Source organism: Ischnura elegans, chromosome 2 (assembly GCF_921293095.1).
Source record: "Ischnura elegans chromosome 2, ioIscEleg1.1, whole genome shotgun sequence".
In the NCBI taxonomy this organism is placed as follows: domain Eukaryota; kingdom Metazoa; phylum Arthropoda; class Insecta; order Odonata; family Coenagrionidae; genus Ischnura; species Ischnura elegans.
In genome coordinates, this window is record NC_060247.1 from 124,614,528 (window position 1) to 124,635,298 (window position 20,771).

Genomic DNA, 20,771 nt, shown 5'->3' on the forward strand with positions numbered 1-20,771 from the left:
GAAGTGCTGAGTTTTATCTGTGAAGTCAGCTTTATAAATTTATGAAGCTATTGCTGTTTTAGGCTAACATTTGCGTGCATTCACCCCAGGAATTCCACCAGGTAATGTTGATCACACATTACTGACATTTCCCTTCCTGATCAACTTACCATGTGGAACTCCAGAGAAGACTTACTCCAAATCATACACCATGAGAACATCGAGTCTTACATACATCTATATTTATTGCACCATATACACTACAGAAAGCCTAAACAGCAATACTCCCCTGGCATAACCATAGACTCCCAATGATTATAACCAACTCCTCAGGTTTAAAGATTATTTTAATGGCTACATAACCACAAAAAAAAACATTTTGCAATTATATAAGACAACATTCAGTAATACAAAATCAAATCTCATAAAAAAAAATTTCAGTCAAACAAAACAATAAAAAACCATTTAGTACATTCAAAACGACTCATTCAAATAACAAAAAAGGTCATGTCCCCAAGAGGTTGTAATAACACATTCTCACACACGAATACTATGCGAGAAAATATATATGGACACTTTGAGCCCTAGTAATTTAAAAAATATGAGGGTTCAGAAACCCAGGATATTTCCATTTTTCTTCCAACTTTCACTTCCTTTAAAACTGATCCAAAGTTGACTACTTGTTGTGAAGAGAACAAATAGAGCATTTATGAGCTATGTGGTACAACACTATTCATCTGAAGAAAGTATACATGACCAAGGCAACAGCCGCTAGAGCTAGATCCAAGCGCCACCAGCACAAGCAACTGGTCCACTCACCAAAACAATTTCTGCTAAAATTTATCATCCATCTCCCAAAATTTACTCAGCCGAGAATGAATGCATGCTCATTATTTGATATAGTTCCATCTCTTGATTGGAACTCAATTTTTAGTCGTTAGTGGCCAATTTGCACTGTTCAGGCCATCAAAGCCTTTGAGCAGCCATTAGCTGTAAAAATTATCTCCACGTGAAGTTTGCAAACTAGGTAATCACACCTCTACTGAATACCGATTTGTGACATTACAAAAAAATCAATTAAAAATCAAATATTTTTCAAAACTATGGTCATATAACTGAAGGACACAGTACTCTCATGTAGACCAGTATTCATAGACTAATTAGACAACTTTTTGCTAAAAACATAGACAAGATCCCCAAAGCAGATCTTCCAGAAATAGTGTGACATAGATACAGAAAAAAATGTGGTTGCAGAAAGATATCATACTATTATTGCAGCCCGTTCTCATGGAAAATATTTTGCAACATCATCAACCAAAGCAGTAATATAAAATACATTCTGCTTTGTGGTACAGGACTATTCTATAACCAGCAATCAAATCTATAGAGCACATACCAATGAGGACTAGGTATGCTCCAACTGAGGAAAACCACAATGAAAATTCAATATTTTAAGTAATCTTGAGTTCAAATAATTCCAAATATTTTACCAGGAATATATATCCTTAAATAAATGACATAATCATAGGATTAATAAAAATCTGATGAAAAATAAACACGAGTTACCAAGAGCAGTCCTGCAGCCAACATAAATTATGACGGCTTAAAAAGAGAAGGACATCAACAGGTTGAAGGGTCCTCTTCAAAGACACTGCCATTGTTCATAGCAAGTGTGTTGGCTAAACAATCATTCTTCCATTTTTTTCTTCATCGATTCAAGATAATTCTTGCGACATTCCATTTCATCACACGGTCTGTTATGGGGTGTCCAAACTGGCTCACCAACAAAATATCTCTTGGCACGGATAAAATTCTGCAAAAAAGCAATTAATAACAACCGAAATTGGTCACACCACAAGCAACTTCATAAAAAAATCTGTAATACATTATTCAACTCTAATATATGTTGAATATGGATAAATCATGAAATTATATTGGAAATCAACTCACATTTGTGTCAAGAGTGAATCTGTGGTATATGCCAGCTGGAAGGATAAGAAGATCACCTGGTGTGACCAAAATTCGCACCCAGTTTTCTTCATGATCTCTGACATCAAAGTACCCAGATCCTTCCAAAACCAATCTTATTTCTTCATCAGTATGCAGATGCTCTTGAAAAAAAATTTTCAACTGGAAAGAAGGAGATAAAAAGGTGATAATTCATAAAAACACACCGGTCCATTGAATACTAATCATTTTTACTATTTATGAGTATCTTTATGAACAAAATATAGCAAAAATAGTAGACATAAACTCTACGTTACAATAAAAAAAAATATCATTAATATCTTATACTAATATTCATCATCATCAGTCAACAATCCTAGGATTGGTTTCACTCAGCTCTCCATTCCTCTATCCTATCCACTAGTCTTTTCACACCAGCATATTTTTTCTCTTTTTCATCCCTTGAAATCTGTCCTATGTAACTCATTTGGGGACGTCCCTTGCCCTTCTTCCCTACCACCTGTCCTACGCTTGTCTTCATCAGGCCATCATGCCTCATAATGTGGCCAACTAAGTAGTCCCATCTTCTGCTTAGGTTTTTAATAGACTATTCTTTCTCCCATTCTTCTTAACACTTCCTTGTTACTTACACAGTTGATCCACTTTGTCTTCTTCTGTCTTAAGAGGCACCACATTTTGAATGCTTCTCCTCTTGACTACTCTGCAGCAGTGAATGTCCAAGCCTCGCTACCATAGGGAAACATACTCCCTACGTAGCATCTGATGAATTCTACTTCACCTCCCTCTTCGATACTTTTTCAGCTAAGTTCGCTTCTGTAGTATAATTCCTCCAGGTATTCCCTCCATCTCTCGGCTTTGTCTTCATTTTCCATTAGAATATTTCAATTCTTATCCCTTATGACATTACATCTTGTGCTTCGTTCCTTGAAATGGTTCCTCAGTTTTCTATAGGCTGCTTCCACTTTCCCCTGTACGAGGATCCACACTTCTCTAGCTTTCCTCACTTTGCGGCAAATCTCGTTCCTTTTTCTCTTGTGCCAAGCCTGTCCTTCCTCAGCACATATGTATTCGTATTTCTTAAACTTTCTCCATTCTTCAATAAGGTCTAGGACTTAATTAGTTATCCACAGCTTTTTATTAACACTTTTTCTTCTCCCTGGAACTAATATTCACTCTGTTGAAATTATTTTCAGAATGACAAAAAACGTTTTTGATTCTCCACCTTTTCAGGTTTCCACTATGTAGGGCTTTGTAGATACGAAACTCAATATATAGTGGAAGCACCAAATGATGGAGAGTCATCAATGTGTAGTACACAGAAGCCTAAAAGCAACAACAGTTACTCCCCAGTTAAACTTTGGTGTCCTAAAAATTAATGCTATTAATCCTAAGCTGGCTGAATCTGCTAGAGCATCAGGGTTCATCAACTTGGTGGAGAGAGAGGGATGGGAGGAGGGGCAGTGAGGAATGCAGATGAGTTTCATGCATAATCCGGTTGCGATTAAACCTGTAGTTCTCATCACCGCTGCCTGAAAATCCAAGTGGGCTTCGCCTGCTCCTCAGGGAAGCCAAGGGGTAGAGCACCTTCTGCCCATGCAGCTATGATCCCAATCCATCTTCTTCTTTCCCCATCTTCACCCACCTCCCATCACTAGCGAGCAAAAAAAATCTTTCCTTCCCACCCCTACTAATCCATCTGCACCCTCACCCCTTCTTGTTGAACTATATACAGTGGAACCTCGTTAAAGCGAGTACGGGCTATAGCGACACCCTCGCTATAACGAGAGATAGCCGATGCACCGTCAATTGACCCTATAATAAGCGTGTTAAAAAATTCGTTTTTACGACACCCTTTTGGTGCTGCCTCTCGCCATAGCGAGGGTTTCACCGCCGGAAGACTTTCATCAAGACTCCTTAATCTCTGTATTTTCTAGCGATCTGTTAGATATGAAGTTAATGGAGTGCTCAGACTCAAATTTATGTGGTAAACTGTCGTTCGATAAATAAGTAGTTAATTTTGGTGAAAATATTGTGGCATTAGCATTCGCGAATGCTTCATCTTCTTTTGTTCCTCGTACGGCAGAAAGCAGTCGGCAGCATACCCGCACGTCCGTGAGTTGCGTGAATAGAAAGCATTTGATGGCAGTCACCATGGCCAAAAAAACACCAAACACGTCTAAGTGAGAAAATAAAAATAAAGGAGTAATATGAGAGTGTCGAAATTAATTTTTCTTCCTATTTGCTCTGCAAAATTAAAAAAACAAAAGCGCCCAAGGAATGCAGACGATGAAGAGTTATAAGGAGCTTTGTTCGGATAGTTTTGCCCACTCAAATCTGCGGGAACTTCTGAGAAAGGGGCTACGCCTAAGCCTAAAGCGGATTATTTCAGGGATAGATTGCGAATCGAGAATTTCAAGAGTGCGGAAGGTTGATTATACTAATGCGAAGCACCAAAGCGTTATCTCCCCTCATAATTGCTGGTGATGCCTGCGGTGTAAACCCGAAGTCGTGGAAGAAAGGACTCCGATCGCAAGTATCTTTGGAAGTATTCCCCGCGTCATATAACATAGACGAAACGGAACTTTTTTACATACAACTCCTCGACAAAACCCTTGCAGTATGAGGTATTTCTTGCAATGATGCCCCTAAAGGTAGGTAGTGCGCCTTAGCGATGATGTAGGATGTACGAAGCAATGATACTCAGCGTGAATTGCCCGGATGAATGTATTTATTCTCCGTTGCGGATTTACAAGGGTGAACTATTCGCGTCAGTGGTCGGAGTCGTACTGGCGCTCTCTTTTGTCACGTGGGTAGCCGAGCATCCCCTGGTGGCCGCTGGAAGAACTCGCAGAACAACTAACTCTCGTTTGCAGTGCCGTGGTAAACTCGGTGTATTACTTCAAATACGTCGCGAGCGTAACACTCAAAAAGAAACTTTTTTTCAACAACGGCAATTTTAATCACATCATTTTTCAAGGTTAGCAAACTTTTTACCGTAGATTATGTAGGTATTACATTATTTGATAGAAAAAGTCTTCCAAGGCGGGAACGTTATACGACCTTCCACCGTTTTCGCCTGTAGAAACAAATGCAATGCGTTATTTCACTTCACTGCCGCATAACGTACAGAAACAATAAACATACACCAATGGAAACATTTGAGGCATTAAATAACCGCGATACTGTTTTATCAATTTATTTTCGAATTTTCAGTGGAAAATACCAAAATAATGGAATGATCACGTAAATGAACTAATTAAGTGCATAGAAAAATGGCTTCGTCGGTTGTGCATTGGCATAATGATTGACGAAACAATGCTTTCCATGATTTTTATTCAATGCGGCGCTTATAAATTGTTTGAATAGTTAGTCATTGTTTAATTAAGGAAATTTAGTGATGCAAAAAAACATCGCCTTTCGTCTGGATTTATGCTTACGTTTATCGGATAGATGTTTATCTGTCGCCGCACCACTTCCGTTCCTGTATATCTGTTCGCAACAGGTATACTGGCTATTATTTGCTCCACCTCCGGTAAAGCGACAATTCGCTATAGCGAGTGTTTATTAGTACACCGTGGGGTGTCGTTATATCGAGGTTGCACTGTACTTAGGTATTGAGATCAAAATCTGTATCCGCACAAGAACATGCTGCTGAAACTCAGGTCTCAAATATGAACATCTTTCATAGTGAAATTTGTACAATTTTATCATTGCTGTCACAGTAGTATTTCCTCTGATACCACTAATTCCCCCTTCAGCATTTTAGGCAATAATTAACTATGCAACCTGGTGTTTCCTCAACACCACTCCACCTTGAGAACAATATTTCCATCAGTACCTAAGGTCTTGCACATGAGAGAGTCGGTAAGATACCAGGGCCAGGGCCTGTAGGGCATGGTAAAGGAATTTCCGACTCCTAAATCGATGTAAGAAACTCAAAGCTTTCTTGATTTATTGAATTATTATGGGAGCTCCATACCTGGCTGTGCTATTCTCACCCATCTCCTCTCAAGCCTCTAGACAAGGGGTCATACTTTCTATGGACCCATGAGTGTAACACAGCAGTTATACAATTTCAAGTTGGATTGACAAGCAGCCTCATACTCATTTAATCCTATTTCGAAGTTCCTTTTTCTATCACTACATATTCCAACCATTTTGCAGTACATATGTACCTTCCTATTGCAGATGGCTGGAGGCAAAGAACATCCAGAGGTGTATGCATCCAGAGAGGCTGATGAGATAATGACACGTTATTATCACATCACACCTTCGCAGAGAAACAGCTTACAGAGATTATGTTTGCAAATAAAAAGATTCATCCTTAAACCTTTGGGTGGAAATTCAAGATAGAAACATATCACGTAGCTCTTAAGTGGCTATTTGGGTCAAAGGACTTAAGTAGCTGACTCATGCACTGAATGCCCAAGCTGGTAGAATACGAATATGAAGAGGCGTTCAAGAAGTTCATTTAACGGTGGAGACTTTAACATCTAGAAGGATCAGTTTTGTTTGGACCATTACCTGTCATTTTGACAAGTACTGATTAGAAATATTTCTTCATTATGGTAAAATTAATTGATAACTTCATTAAATATAACCTTTTTCTTTAATTATCAATATATCTGTGTAACTTTTTATAAGTCACTTAACATTAAAAAATTTAAATGAACAGCAGTCATGTCACTCCTGCTTCCACTGCGCTGATCTACCACACAGCACTCGGTATGGCAGATATGCTGCTTATTTCCATGCGTGAAATGCATACATACATGTGCTAAATAAAACATCAAAATGGTCCAACGTAACATAGAGTAGTGATTTTCTGAATACAACACGAGGTACCCCTTACAAATAAATAGAAACGCCAACCCCGTCATGGCAGGTGTTGGTCTTTTAAGGTAGATAGGTGATATTACTTCATTTCTACATGAAAAAAATAAATTGTATTTTAACAAAATGCATACCACAAATAAAAGTCAGAAAAAAATTAAGATGACAGAAAAAAATGGTAAGCAATCTGATTAAGTAAGAAGAGGTTACCCATCAAAATGATGAGTCCAGCCCTTGGAGTGTTAAGTTGTAAGATAGGTGGATATACAGTGGGGGGAGTAATTTCTTTTGCAAAGGTACATAAATGAAACAGTGAGTGTGGAACATGGACAGAAGAAAAATTATGTAATTAGCACACGATGGTGTTCCATTCCAGAGAATTAATTGTGGAACAAAATAGTGGTTTCACTTGACAATCAGCAGGAATGGCTATTACAATGCCACAATCATGTTTTTTCAAGACATCTGGGCGAACAGACAATTGAGAAACAACTAGCATAAAAATACTGGTGGGCCACAACAGAAATGGTAACAGGAATGGAATATGCTAAGCACTGCATTTCGTGCCACCAGCAGAATTCAAATGGAAAGGCCGGGGCACTTTGCATTAAGTTCCCAAAGGCACATGTCCCTTCGAAATATTAGCTTTGGACATTACATGGCCCTGGCTGAGAACAGAAGGGAAAAAATTATATACTTAGATGAATATTGATCATTATTCCTCTTCCATAGTCATGGTGACTTTACTCGATCAGGCCACAGAGACTTTTTCCATTGGCTATGTAAAAAAATGGATCTTTAACAGTGGTATGCCACAAACTCTTCTAACCTGCCAAGGGACAAATTTTTAATATTAAGCCACTACACTATCTGAAAAAACAATGACCAGAATGAATGGTTCAGCTATGCTGTCACTGCCTATAACATTAATCCACACTACAGCACAGCATATTCTCTTCCTTGGATTGTTTGCAGATTTCAAATGCTTTCGTCATTTGAGAATAGCCTGTGATGATATGATACTCAACGAGATAATCCAGAGGGGTTTCAATTTGGTGAGCATTTCGAGAAAATGTGGAGGGTATACGGTAAAAATTATTAGTGAGCACAAAAGAAGCAAGCAAAGGGGTCAAAAGTCAATGCATGTCATTGACTGTATAAGGTAAGAGATTACGTGCACCTGAGTGAACCATGTTTGAAGGTGGGGCAAGCGAAGTCGTTTCACCAGCCAGGACCATAAGACCATATTCAAGGGTGCTATCAGCTTGTAACTTGGTGTCACAGCTTGCATATCACGAGTTATTTCTGCATAAAAAATGAGTGAGACCCTATTTAGGCCCTTTCCTTCCCCTACAGTTATAAAGAGGAAGTGACCAATCTAAAGATAGGCCAAGGAAAAATCCAATTCTCGCCAATCCCATGGTTACCCTCCACTCACTCCACACGGAATGCAAAGTAAAAAGAGGTGAAGTAGTGCTTGACACTAATCAATCATTGGGTTAATATGTCTACATGGAGAACCAAGCTCACTACAGCATCAAAGAGGCGGGAACCATTACAGCGTCCAACGGCAAGGAGTCCACCCCCCTTTCCCTGAACCATGCAGAGGAAGAAACTGTCCCACTCCCTGCCTCCCTCCCGAAGTGGTCAGCATACCTCTTGCAATCAAGGAAGCAGCAGCCCTTGCATTTCCCGCCATATGTGATTCCAACGCCTACCCCTTCTACCCTTATAATTTATGCCTATATGTACTCATCTCTCAAACTATGGAATATGGGACACACCAATGAGGCAGTCCAAGGAAAGAAAGAATAAGTACGGACTGGACATGGTTGGTAGTAATTGCTTTAAATCAGATTCACCATCCCCTTCATTGACCCTTGACAGAAGCACTTACAGAAGCAACAATTTAAAGCTAACAGACACGCAAGAAATTAAATTGGAAAGAATACAAATACCAAGATTGGTGTAACATGAATGATTCCATTCATACAAAAATACAAGTTGAAGCATTGAGCTTAACAATTTACTGTACCTTTTCTTCATAGTTTGGCAAGTGATCACGGGAAATATTTATTTCATCCTCGTATGAATAGCCTCTTTTTCTCTTAATATCCTCCAATTCAGTATCCAGTGACTCTAAATTCACCTGAAAGAAGAGGAGGACATTAGTAGCACCTTTCCTGGAAAATTTCCAAATGCAGGAAAAAAATTTAAGCATTTATTAGGTTTCATTACATGTACGTGTATTTCACTGGGAGAAAGAAAGCATTACACATGAACACCCCATCCTTAATTTTAAATGTCCTAGCTAAAAATAGGTATCGTGTAATAGTTAAAAATTACCATCAAATGGTTTCATAGTTGCATAATAATTTCTAAATGTTTATGCATCTCACATCCCATCTCTCCTTAACATGTCCTAATTATGTATAACAGGAAATTTTTGTCAAGGGAAACAATGATTACCAATGAATGTATTGATTCATTTTTATTCATAGCTCTAACACACTCACTTTTTAACAGGCATAAATCAGGGAGAGGTAATTAATAATAAATAATTGAGAGCAAGGTGTTTGAAAATAGTTGTTTGCTTTTTGCACATACTCACAGAGCTACAAACTTCTGCCTTTATGAATTCTCTTTTATAAATACTCATCATAATAATTATACAAATTTAAGGTGATGTTTGTAGCTAATATACATGAGCCAAATTAATAGTATAAGTTATTTAAAAATGCATATACATCTTTGTCAGAAAAGAGGTAGCCAACTATATGATATATATTTTTCTGCATTAGACACAAAAACAGGTTTTAGTTTTATAAAGAAGCAGAAAATTGAAATTGTTAAAAATTCATTTTCAAGGCAATTCATGGGAGGCTATGGGACACTATCACTAAAAAAACTAAGCATCTGTGAGTTTCTAGAAATTCTTGAATCGGACGAAGGATGTCAGTTGATTATCCCTAAAGTATTGCATTTCAGTGGTGTTTCGCTATTTAATTAAAAATCTTGAAAGGTGGCAGTAGCCTCCTAACTTTGTTCAATAGCAGATGGCTATAGCTAGAAAAGCAGAGGATGAGACTTTAAAAAAATCAGAATATATATAAGATACTCAGTAGATGAAGCAGTTGAAGGAAAATTTTCGACAGAAAACTTCAGCAGTGCACATTGCATTCAAAACCCCTTTTCTTGGTTTACCGATGTCGTCTTCAGCAAGTTTATTCAAGACAAGAATGCTAAATGCAGGAAACACTAAAAAATCATATCATTTACCATAACAATGTCAATCCAATTAGTTTGTGCATTCAAATTTAATTACAAATATCTAACTGATGAATTTGAGAACATGATAAGGAGAGAGTTGAGGAGAAACATTTATTGAGATAGATTTTAATAAGATTTTAGCATTTTTATGAACATGAAAGACTGTTGTTGAGGTAGAAACAGAGGGGTGGAGAGGGTTACAGGGATCCTGGTCCTTCTTTAGTCTATTGAGATATCAGAGTTATACACAAGGGCTGTTTTTTAAGTAAGGGCCAGTTTTCTATAAAAATAAACCAAATTCTTTTTTCTAAAGACATTTTCAGAATTTTCTTCCTTTTCTTCATTTTCCTTGCCTAGCACCTTAAAGCTAAGTTTAAAACCCCTCTTCAAAGAAGTTTACTGCCTACTCTGACAGCCAGGAGTTAACGGCCATTTTCACATTCTCGTCTTCCTTGTAGCGCTTCTCACCAAGATGATTTTTCAAGAACCGAAAAAGGTAGAAATCACTCAGAGCAAAATCGAGGCTGAACAGAGGGTGATCCAAAACTTCCCAGCCAAAAGAGTCGATCATTTCATAGGTCCGTGCAGCAGTGTGAGGCCTTCCATTGTCGTGGAGGAGAAAAATTCCCTTAGCATGGCACGTCTTTTGTTTTGAATGGTGCGTCGGAGCTTGGCCATGGTTGCACAGAAGGCTTCTGAGTTAATAGTCATGCCACGTGTCATTAAGGCCAAAAGCAAAACACCACGTGTGTCCCAGAGCACAGTTGCCATGATTTTCCATCCCGATTGTGTTTGTTTGGCTTCAACTTTGACAGGAGACGTTGTGTTCCACCATTCCATGAACTGTTGCTTGTATTCAGGAGTGATATGGGATACCCATGTATCCCCTGTGAAATTCCAATTAACATGTCATCTCCTCCTTCATCATAGCAGGTCAAGAAAGTCATAGAACTGTCCAATCTCTTTTGTCTGTGATCCTTAGTGAGGTGTTTGGATACACATCTTGAGTACAATTTTTTGAAATTTAGGTTCTATGACACAATTCTTTACAGTACTCACCTGGAAACATGAGGATATACAATAAGGAGAGTGGTAATTGTGAGTCATCTGTCCTCATGAATTTTCGCGTCAACTGCAGTCACCAAATCTTCTGTGATCACAGATGGGCAGCCTGAGTGATCTTCATCACATGAACATTTTTGCAGCCATCTTTGAATTTTTGGACCAATCTCCGGACTTTACCTTTGCTCATTGTATTAGCACCATATAGTTCACAAAGCTGACAGCGAATGTCTGCAGATGACATGTTCGTATCAATGACCGAATCTCACACGCTGTGGGCAATTCGATAATCTTTAACATTTTAAAGATCCACAGGATATTCCACAGGTTAGACACACAACTGCAACTGAAATGTGGTTGTTTGCAAGGAATGCCGGGATGTGGCACACATGCTCGTAACAGCAGGCTTGCGAACTATTACAGTGTACAGCACAACAAACCCTTACTTAAAAAACATGCCTCATAGTATACAGTATTGGCATCTTCCACAGTATAAAGCAGAGTAGGGAGTGCTGTAAATGCTTAATGCTGTGAATTAGCCACATTAACCCAGGTTACTCACAATAAAAAAAATAATTTTTTCTAATTTTACATTTCCTAGCACTCTAATTTCAAACAAACAATGAAGCCATTGTGGTCATACAAGTCACACCACAAGCACTATTTTTCCCTATTTTCATTTCTTTTGTTGAGGTCCGCTGTCCGGCCAATCACATGTATCAACTTGTGCAGAGCCAAATCAATTAAAATGTTCATTTTACCACAGTAGTAGTTGTAGAAAAAGGAGATTGTTCCTTAATAACTTGGGCTTACACCAATGGCCATTGGACATTCTGAAGATATGCTTGGCTACCATAATTTCAACTTAAAAAAAAAGTATGTATGCATAATCCCATTAATAAAGGGAATGTCTTCTGTGGCCGGCATCCATCATCATACCTCAAGCCTAAAAATAAACAGGGCTGTGATAAGTAGGTCAGGGCAATTAGGACAAATTTAGGGGATTTAAAATGGGTGAAGGAAACCAGAGAAAATGTCTGGCTTGTCCATCGAGACCACATGGTAATTTATGCCACTATGCACTTATCAAATATGTAATTGTTGTGCTGTTGGCAGGCTCAGGACTTGTGTCTATGACAAAGAAAGATGAATCCTTATGGATTGGTTAAAGGGAATTCCATGCAGACTTTATAATGCAACGAAAGGTGGCATTCCAAATAAAAGATTCTTTTTAAAGCATAAAAACCTATACACATTTTCACATTTTGATCAAAACCTTTATATTTGAAGAGAGAATCTAAATCATTCCATAATATTCTACTATGATTAATCTGTTTGGACCTGGATTATTTCATCAGTACTTTACCGAATATAACAACAAAACTAATTTTCACATACAATTTTCATGTTCAATACTTGGCCTTCACCAATATAATAGAATAAAGCCATCTTCATCACATATTTATATTTTGCTTTGTGATTTGTGGAAATTTTAAAACTTGTGTTGTTTTAAAACAATGTACTTTTGTAAAAATATGAAATTAAAGTTTTGATTTGTATTTTCCAAAAAGATGTTTCAAGAACCTATGCTGTGGTACATATCAATGGAAAGAACACACAATAAGATGCAAAATGATACCCTTTTTAGCAACATAGCACAATTAAGACAGCTCTCCGCTCGCTTTTCAGTGTTATACAATTTACTATTCATATTTCCGGAACGGTATGAATAAAAATTGAAATTCGGCATTTTATTGGTCTCACCACCCATTATCACTATCAGCACTAAATTTTGGCAAAATCTAATATGGTGAGGTGAGGTAATTGGGTGTGTTGATTTGACATACCATGATGGTCTTGTCTAATTCACGATTTTGAATAGGCATAGCCACAACGTTTACGTTTCCCATGCTGGGTAAGAAAGGGAGCCAAAGCAAATGCCTGTTCGGGATCATCGGCTGCGATACCATTAAATGGGCAAATCAAGTGACAATACGACATGAGACTTAAGAGTAGTCGCATCCCTTCGCGAACTTGCGCTTAACGAAATGCCAGGCACACTGGGTGCACACACGAAATTAAGGCATATAACTAAGTAGAAATGCACCCAATGCCTCGGAAAAGAAAATACGCTTTTTCACAAGCAGTAGCATGAATATGGTAACAATTTAATTCCATTGTGATTTGCTAATCTTCTTAACTTTTTAATCGCCCTCAAGACTAGAGTTGAAAGTGTGAGAATTTATTTCTGCTATCGAATTACTATTTCCTTGAGTGCAGGGAAACATCTCTTAACAATACTAAGCCACTGGATATAGAGGTAAATGTAAGGTAAGTACCTTAAAGTATTCAACTCCCGCAGTCTTCGATAAGTCATCGAGGGAGACAAAAACGGGAGGACTTCTGTGATGCTCCAGACGCTGATCACCCGAATCATTGTCCATTAACCAAGCAGAAACCATTTCGTGCGTATTTTACGGGTCTATGGAATAAAATCCTCACTGATGAGCACTAAAAACTTATTATACGACAATCAGCAACGGAACAGCGTCTACATCAGTCGCTAAATATCACACATTACACATATTGAAAATTATTAGCGCGGTACACGTGACTTGCACGTGACCATGAACACGTGACCTTGTTATTATTATTATCATTATTATTATGCAACTCAACTGTTTCATAGTATGCAACCTGAGATGTTTCAGTTTTTGCAGTTAGCCAACACAATAAATTCTTGCCCGCTAAAATTGAAACATGTATCAAAGCTGCTAACAAACGTAAACAAATAAAAGTTGGAATATATATTCGATAAGGTCAAGATGTTTATAAGCCATACCGACATACTAATCGCCAAAAATGGGTTACAGGCAGCTGGAACGCTAAAAAAAATTGAAATTAACCCATCGTAATAAAACATTTCGATATCTGTCCCTTTAATTTAATCCTTTCGTTACAGTTGTAAAACTATTGAGTTTATATTTTTACGAAATTAATGTGTAACACAGAGAATATAGATACAGCACACATTACCTCATACTCATCCCTGACAAAATAAGTGGACTCGAAGAGGTTCGTTAAAGTTTCTTTTCGGAGTTGGAAGGTTTTTTATCTCAATGAAAGCTTACGTTAAGAACATCCTGCAACACGCAGAGGTTTTTAGGGAATTTTCAGAGATTTCTTAGAGAATTTGAACATTGTTTGGAGTCAGAGAGATTACTAGTCCCACTTGAATTCTCCATTTGCAACCTAAAAATGCTATCACTGCCATGGTTCTGATGAGGTTTTCATCAGGATCGGTGTGGGTTATTCAACAGTTACTTCAGACAGGATTTCAATGAGGGTTATTTAAACCTAAACACAAATTTCTCTTGACAGTCCGAGCAGTTTTCAATGTAAGCATTGCAACGGTGTTTTTGAATGTTAAACAAAACCATATATCATGGACACCTTCATGAAGTTTTCATCAGGATTTCCATTTTAAATTCTCTTGTTAACATGACCATATTTTCTAGCTGCCTGATTTTTGTCAGGGGCCCCTGACAAAAATCAGCTCGCTAGAAAAATATTTGATGAGTCAACCAGTTGACTCATCAAAAATTTTTGGCCCAATTTAATCATTTGAAATTCATCATGCCAGGTCTGAAACTGAAGTTACTAATCTGGGACGTTAGGGTACAAGAAAACAGTGGTCGCATTATGCATCAAAATAATTTTCATTCACAAGGGGGTAAAAGCTGGAACTCCTGAAGAGGAGCAGGGGGTAGGGAAATAGGAGTAGCCAAAATGTGATAATTTAAAGGGAAAATGAGAGCATGAAGGGGTCATATATACCTAACTGAAGAACCTTCCTGGATGAAGCATAATTTACCTGAGGCCTCACATTATCGAAGTCAAAACTGTGACACCTCTATTATAAGATGCTATCAGTGCCACCCTCATCGCTGCATGAAAAGTACTCATTCCTTCTGTAGATCTTAGCAGAAGTTAATAGCAGCCTATGCGAAAGCAGAGAGGAGTAAGGAGAAAGTTACAACAGCGATGCCAAGTCTCTCTAGCTATTATGCTTCGATTTTCTCTCCAATATGTTGCAGAAGTAATGTGTATGCTAACAGGGATTCAAAAAGACAGTGTACCTATGCTATACCTTCATATAAATGCTTTAATGATACGCCTAGTAGAATATGATGTGGTGGCTTTGGCGACCAATTAATAATTCATAAGGCATGGGGCTATGTTAAACTTTTGATAAAAGTTGTCAAGAAATTGTTAACATACTTATAGTTTTACTAAATATACATTTATTGTTTTATCATAAATTCAAGACTTAGAAATTAATTGTTTGTGCCTAACTGAACATTTCCAAATTTTAAACAAAAATAAACTACTGTCAATGTTAGCTAACTTAATTGACACATCAAAGTTGGGATGTGTACATTCCCGTTTCATGTTTGTCCTAGGCAAACCAAATTTCCTTTGAATGCATTATTTTGATTAGTCACAACTCCTTTGTATAATTTGAAAAGTATGCATTACCACAAGCATACTACAATGGCAAAGGAATTCTCTGGGATTTCATTTATACCAGCATTATTCATGGAATGACCTATACTCATTCAAACCCAAAATATCAAGTTACTCTTTACTTCAGTCTCAGTTGTTCATGGGTTTGTAAATGTTGACGTTCTGTGTTTGAATACCTCTCCCACTGCACCTCAAGAAATTTAGGCAAATTGTATTTGGTCATTGAAATTGCAGGCTTTCGGGATCAGTTGAGTATTACCCTATGTCAAGCAAGCTTTCGTGGCCATGTCAGGTCACATCATCAGGAGATAAATGAAAATTGGAAGGTGGATGTCATTAATAAATGCTTGTCAACCCTCCTCACTCCACTGGAGAGGGGTGTCCCTGATGTCAGAGGATCTCTCATCCCTGTCCTTGATCTTGAGTGGTAAGTGAAGTGATTGCGGTGTTGTGTGCAGGTGAATCATAGTTGAAAACATTCAGGCCCTTGCTTCGTTCGGAAGATTCTCTTCCATGTCTGACTGAGTTTAGCACTGTCCACTTGGTTAAAAATCTGGGGGCATTTCTCAATTTCAATTGCCTCGCAAATTAATTGTTGGTGATAAAATCTTTTTTGGGCTTATACCTGCGTCTTGTATAATAAAATATTATGTTCTTCATAGAATGCATGCTCAGCTACGGCTGACTGCTCAGTGTCTCGATGCAATACAGCCCGTTTATGTTCTTTTAATTAGGAAGTTACGAGGTGCCCTGTCTGCCTGGCAGGATTTTCCACAGGAGCACCAGATTTTGTGAACGCTGTCTTCATTCAAGGAATGGAGTGGGTGCTTGGCCAAAGGAAACAGGTCTCTCATCTTCTTGAACACCCTGTGTTGCATCACAAGTCCTGCTTTCCTCAGCATGAAAGAAATTCTCTCCATAGTCCCCGAAATGTATGGGATGGTGGTATAGGCATGGTGTTATCCTCTTTCCCTGCACAGTCTCGTGCTGTGTATTTATTCAGAATTCTTGAATGGTGATGGATGAATGATTCGGAATAGCCGTTACGTCAGAATCAGAGTTGTCATTGTGCCGGAATACCATTCCGGCACTCGTTAACAAAAGACGTAACAGTCAAATCACACTTTTATCAATTTTGTTACCTCAAAATTTCTAATTTATGCATTCATAACCAAAACAAAAAATGTAGCAATAAAATGTCAATAATGACTTGTGATAAAAAAAACACAAGAATATTTCACTTCTAAAGGAAGTTAAGGAAAGTACGTAAGTCATGGGGTTCAATTCCATTTTTTTTTGTAAAAGGCAAAAAATATTGATTTTGCTAAATCACTTGATGAAAAATTATGTCCTCAGACCTTTGACTCAAAGAGGATGCTATTACAGAGAATAGCTTAGGTACCCTCCCAGTTTAAGGCCTGATCCCTGCTGCTTGGATCCCAAAACCTACAACCACTGCGATTGGAAGGAAAAACCAAGCCACAGCTATTTCTGTCCTTCATTCGCTTGCAAAGGAGAATCTACGATGGATATATGCATCGTTCCTCCTCTCAATCAAGGAACCTACTGACATATACATCTGTCGTTAGCAGGTAAAGGTTTAATTCACCGTGATTTGCATTTATTTCAAATTTGAGGTTATTTTCTTGAATTAAAACCCACCAAAAGATTGTCGAGATGAGTTTCAGAGAATAAAAGTTGACAAACTAAAGGTTATATATGTTAAGTGTGAAGTGAAGCTACTGTTGATCAGATATTTTGTACTTAGCTGGTGGTCCATGCTCAAAATTTGGTGATCATTTCCAGACATTTTGGAATTGTTAAGTTCAGGACAATAATACATAGCTGAAGCATATTTATAACTCTTAACCTCCACATTTTTTTTCCCATTTCCAGCATTTCAGCACTCACCTCCTAATTCATACCAATGTCCCTTACAAAGCTCATCTCATATACCCAGTTAACTCTGTAAGGCTCTCAAAAATTATGAAAGCAAACATACAACTCGTAGTTGCATTCAAAATTCCTTCATATTGTATTTTCGAACATAATGAAGGATAACAAAAACGTTATTTTCATCAATGCAATGATATCTTAGCATTATTTGGCCTCTCATTATCCCATAAGTATTTTACTATTATAAAAGCCTTGATCCGTCACAAAAATAGTCAATTTTTTCTTAGAACATAATTCCCAGTAAAGTCATTAATGCTTGAGGGCATTCGTAGTAATAGTACATACATAAATCTGAAATCTTGGTTTATCAATTGCAAAGGCTCCATAATGCTTTAATCAATATATTACCTTCCACAATAATCGATCACCATCAGAAATAGGTAATTTTCAGATATTTCATATTGGAATGAAATATCCTGGGAAATTTAGAGCTAAATAATAGGCTAGCATGGGTGAAACCAAGGAGGTCCAAGGGGAGGCCTTGCCTCTCCACCAGAAAAAAATTTGACAAATCAAAATAGTGGCAGATGTGCTTCACTTACTGCTTGCAACCACTTCAGTGTTACAGAAAAATTCCCATGGATATTAGGCTTAGTATAAGTTCTGATAAGCCTAAATTTGAAAACTTTCCAGAGAGAGAAACACTCCCTCCTGAATTAGGGATACCCCCAGAAGGTGGGTGGTCCTATGCCTCCCCAGCCAAATTCTCTGGCTGCACCAAAGTAGGATAGGTATAAAATAAACAATGAAATCAATTGTAGAAAGAAAGGCATCAATAGTAAAAAGTATTTTATTCAACCAGTTGGATTATACACGGATTTCAAAAGTTTTGTGATTTCCACAAAACAGAAATGGGCTATGCAGTTCTTTATAAAAAATATATGTGCAGAACGATAGTCGAAGAACACAAAAAAGTGAAACATACAGAAATTGAAAGAGAAATCATACAAGTTATCTTTCAGACACTATTAAGAATACTGTTCAAGATCCCCTAAATAATATGTTATAGTTTCATCTTTTCCATTTTTATATTCAGAACTCTTCGGGTTCTCGAGGAGCATCCAAATCCCTGTAGTGTATGACTGGTCTATAGTCGCCCCTGTAATCGAAAGGGAGGAAGGTCGAGGAAATAACATCATTTAACCAATCGATTTAAGCTATGAAAATAAAACTGACAGTCAAAAAGTACTACTAAAGTGAACAGAATATATCATGGAAATAAACTTCATGACACTCAATAATATTCTGAATGATTGATAACAATACAGTAACTTAATGAGAAATCAGTTAAATTCTGTACTTCAGAGGTAACAGCAACAGCATTGCATCATTATTAGAGATGAAACAATTTTTCTTTCAACACAGAAAATTTTTCTCTGAATATAGAACATATGAATTGCTCATCACTTCTCCCGAAGAGTTCTGAAACAACTGAAGAGAGAAGATCATCGATTTAAGTTCCACCCATTATTTATGAGGAAGAGGGCATTCAAATAAAAAAATCAAAAGCAAAAGTAACTTAATGATACATCTTACTTTCACCTTTGAATAGCCAATAAAATGACTTTTCAAAGAAATTAAAGACCAACAATCAAAAATATATTAAAACAGCCTAAATAAATACTCTCTGAAATATAAAGTGGGTCATATTTCGATAAGCATTTCCACTTGCTACAAACTGATAATTATTATTTACAATTTTCCAAACACATGCTCTCAAGAATCATCAAATAATGCTACTAGAAATTTTTCATTTATATAGACTCCTAATAAAACATTTAAAGAAAGTTTACGTAAACCCTAAAATCCCAACATAGCTAAAATATTTACCTGACAGGGAGGTTTCACAACTTTAAAATAATAGGAAACCTGTAAAATATTATCTAATGAAAGGTATGGAGAAGAATATCACATTAATTGATACCATAACAGAAATATGTAACTGCAAATTGAAACTTCAGAATTTTATTCAAAATTTATGTACAAAATTATTCTACGAATTTTTCCAATATTCGAACACTGTAAGGTTTCCCACTTAGAAAAATATAAACAGATCACAATTTTTAGACACACAAGGATATAACTGCAAGGGGTTACCTTAATATTATAGTGATAAAAACAAATTGCTATTGAAATAAATTCATTTCAAATATGAGTCAGTCCTACAGGTTTAGTCAATTCCATTGAAATTCAAATGATTGTCCATTAACTACACAAAAATTTCATTTAACTTTTACTTCAAATGATATGATGGAAGCATTAAAAAAAAGTATTCCTCAGAACCTGATAGCATGGAGGGTCAAATCCATAATGATAAGTACCACACTAATTTTAGTTGATTACACCACAAATACTACATTCAACTGGATTTCTTCACATTAATGGAATAACCATTATATTCCACCTCAATCGAGAGTTCATTAAGTAATGTGATATTTAATGATGTTGAATATATTAGGGAGAAGTAAACAAAAAATGTATTAAAGACTTCAGTCATTTTATGAATATTAAGTAGACCAAACTCCACTTAATTCACTTCTTCACTCATAAGGACATTTTTTCATGTTCAGTTCTATAAGATCAACTATGAACTTTAACACAAAGGTAATACTGAAAGCTACCCATCGTAGCTCAGGGAACCAACTGGATAATCAAAGTGAATTTAGTCCATTTAAAAACTATTCCCTGATTTGATTCCAGTAAAGATCAAATATAAAAAAGTGGAGTGGCTTAATTCCAGCCTTGCACACTATATGCCTAAAAACAACTCATGATATCTAATTAATGCATTATCAGAAGAACTCCTTGTCATCAGGCATGTCCAGGTCGTTGTAGGCGATAAGTGGACGATTGGAATAATCAGTTTGGGAAACCACCCTGAGAAGGAAAATTAGGTACTAAGTTAGCAAGAGCTTGCTTCTAGAAACCTTCAGGAATATGAGCCAAAGGACCTGATGAGCAATTGCTTAATTCCAAAAAAATGTAATTTTCTAAAATTAAGTCATATATGTTACGTTAACTAACGTATGGGAAGCAATTGTTAATGGTGACGATCTCTAGCATGATATTCATAATTATTTAAGCATACATTTTTTCCTTTCGGGCATATTGAATCCCAAAAAATGTGTTCAGCATTAGGTGATACCTTCAGCCATATGAAGAATGATTGTGATTTT

At 37.0% G+C, this 20,771-nt stretch overlaps 2 protein-coding genes across 7 annotated transcripts in view; both read right to left on the reverse strand.

Annotated features, from left to right (window-relative positions):
* Positions 1 to 204: 204 nt before the first annotated feature.
* Positions 205 to 13,733, reverse strand: LOC124154598 (1,2-dihydroxy-3-keto-5-methylthiopentene dioxygenase). 2 transcript variants are annotated; one of them, XM_046528434.1, is made up of 4 exons: positions 13,452 to 13,733; positions 8,816 to 8,929; positions 2,008 to 2,109; positions 205 to 1,792 (listed from the first exon to the last, which is right to left on the reverse strand). In XM_046528434.1, the coding sequence occupies exons 1-4, from the start codon at positions 13,572 to 13,574 to the stop codon at positions 1,667 to 1,669; spliced, it is 465 nt and encodes a 154-aa protein (XP_046384390.1). In that variant the 5' UTR covers positions 13,575 to 13,733; the 3' UTR covers positions 205 to 1,666. The 2 variants fall into 2 exon arrangements, with proteins under 2 accessions (XP_046384390.1, XP_046384389.1); XM_046528433.1 differs by having other exon boundaries at positions 1,930 to 2,109.
* Positions 13,734 to 18,371: 4,638 nt separating this feature from the next.
* The window catches only part of LOC124154599 (serrate RNA effector molecule homolog), a 44,956-nt gene continuing 42,556 nt past the window's right edge, over positions 18,372 to 20,771 (reverse strand). For 3 of the 5 annotated variants that reach the window (XM_046528435.1, XM_046528437.1, XM_046528436.1), the window contains exon 20: positions 18,372 to 20,472. In XM_046528435.1, the coding sequence (XP_046384391.1) occupies positions 20,388 to 20,472 (85 nt within the window). In that variant the 3' untranslated portion in view covers positions 18,372 to 20,387. The remainder of the gene's footprint in view (positions 20,473 to 20,771) is intronic. The other 2 variants (XM_046528438.1, XM_046528439.1) reach the window with 1 other exon arrangement.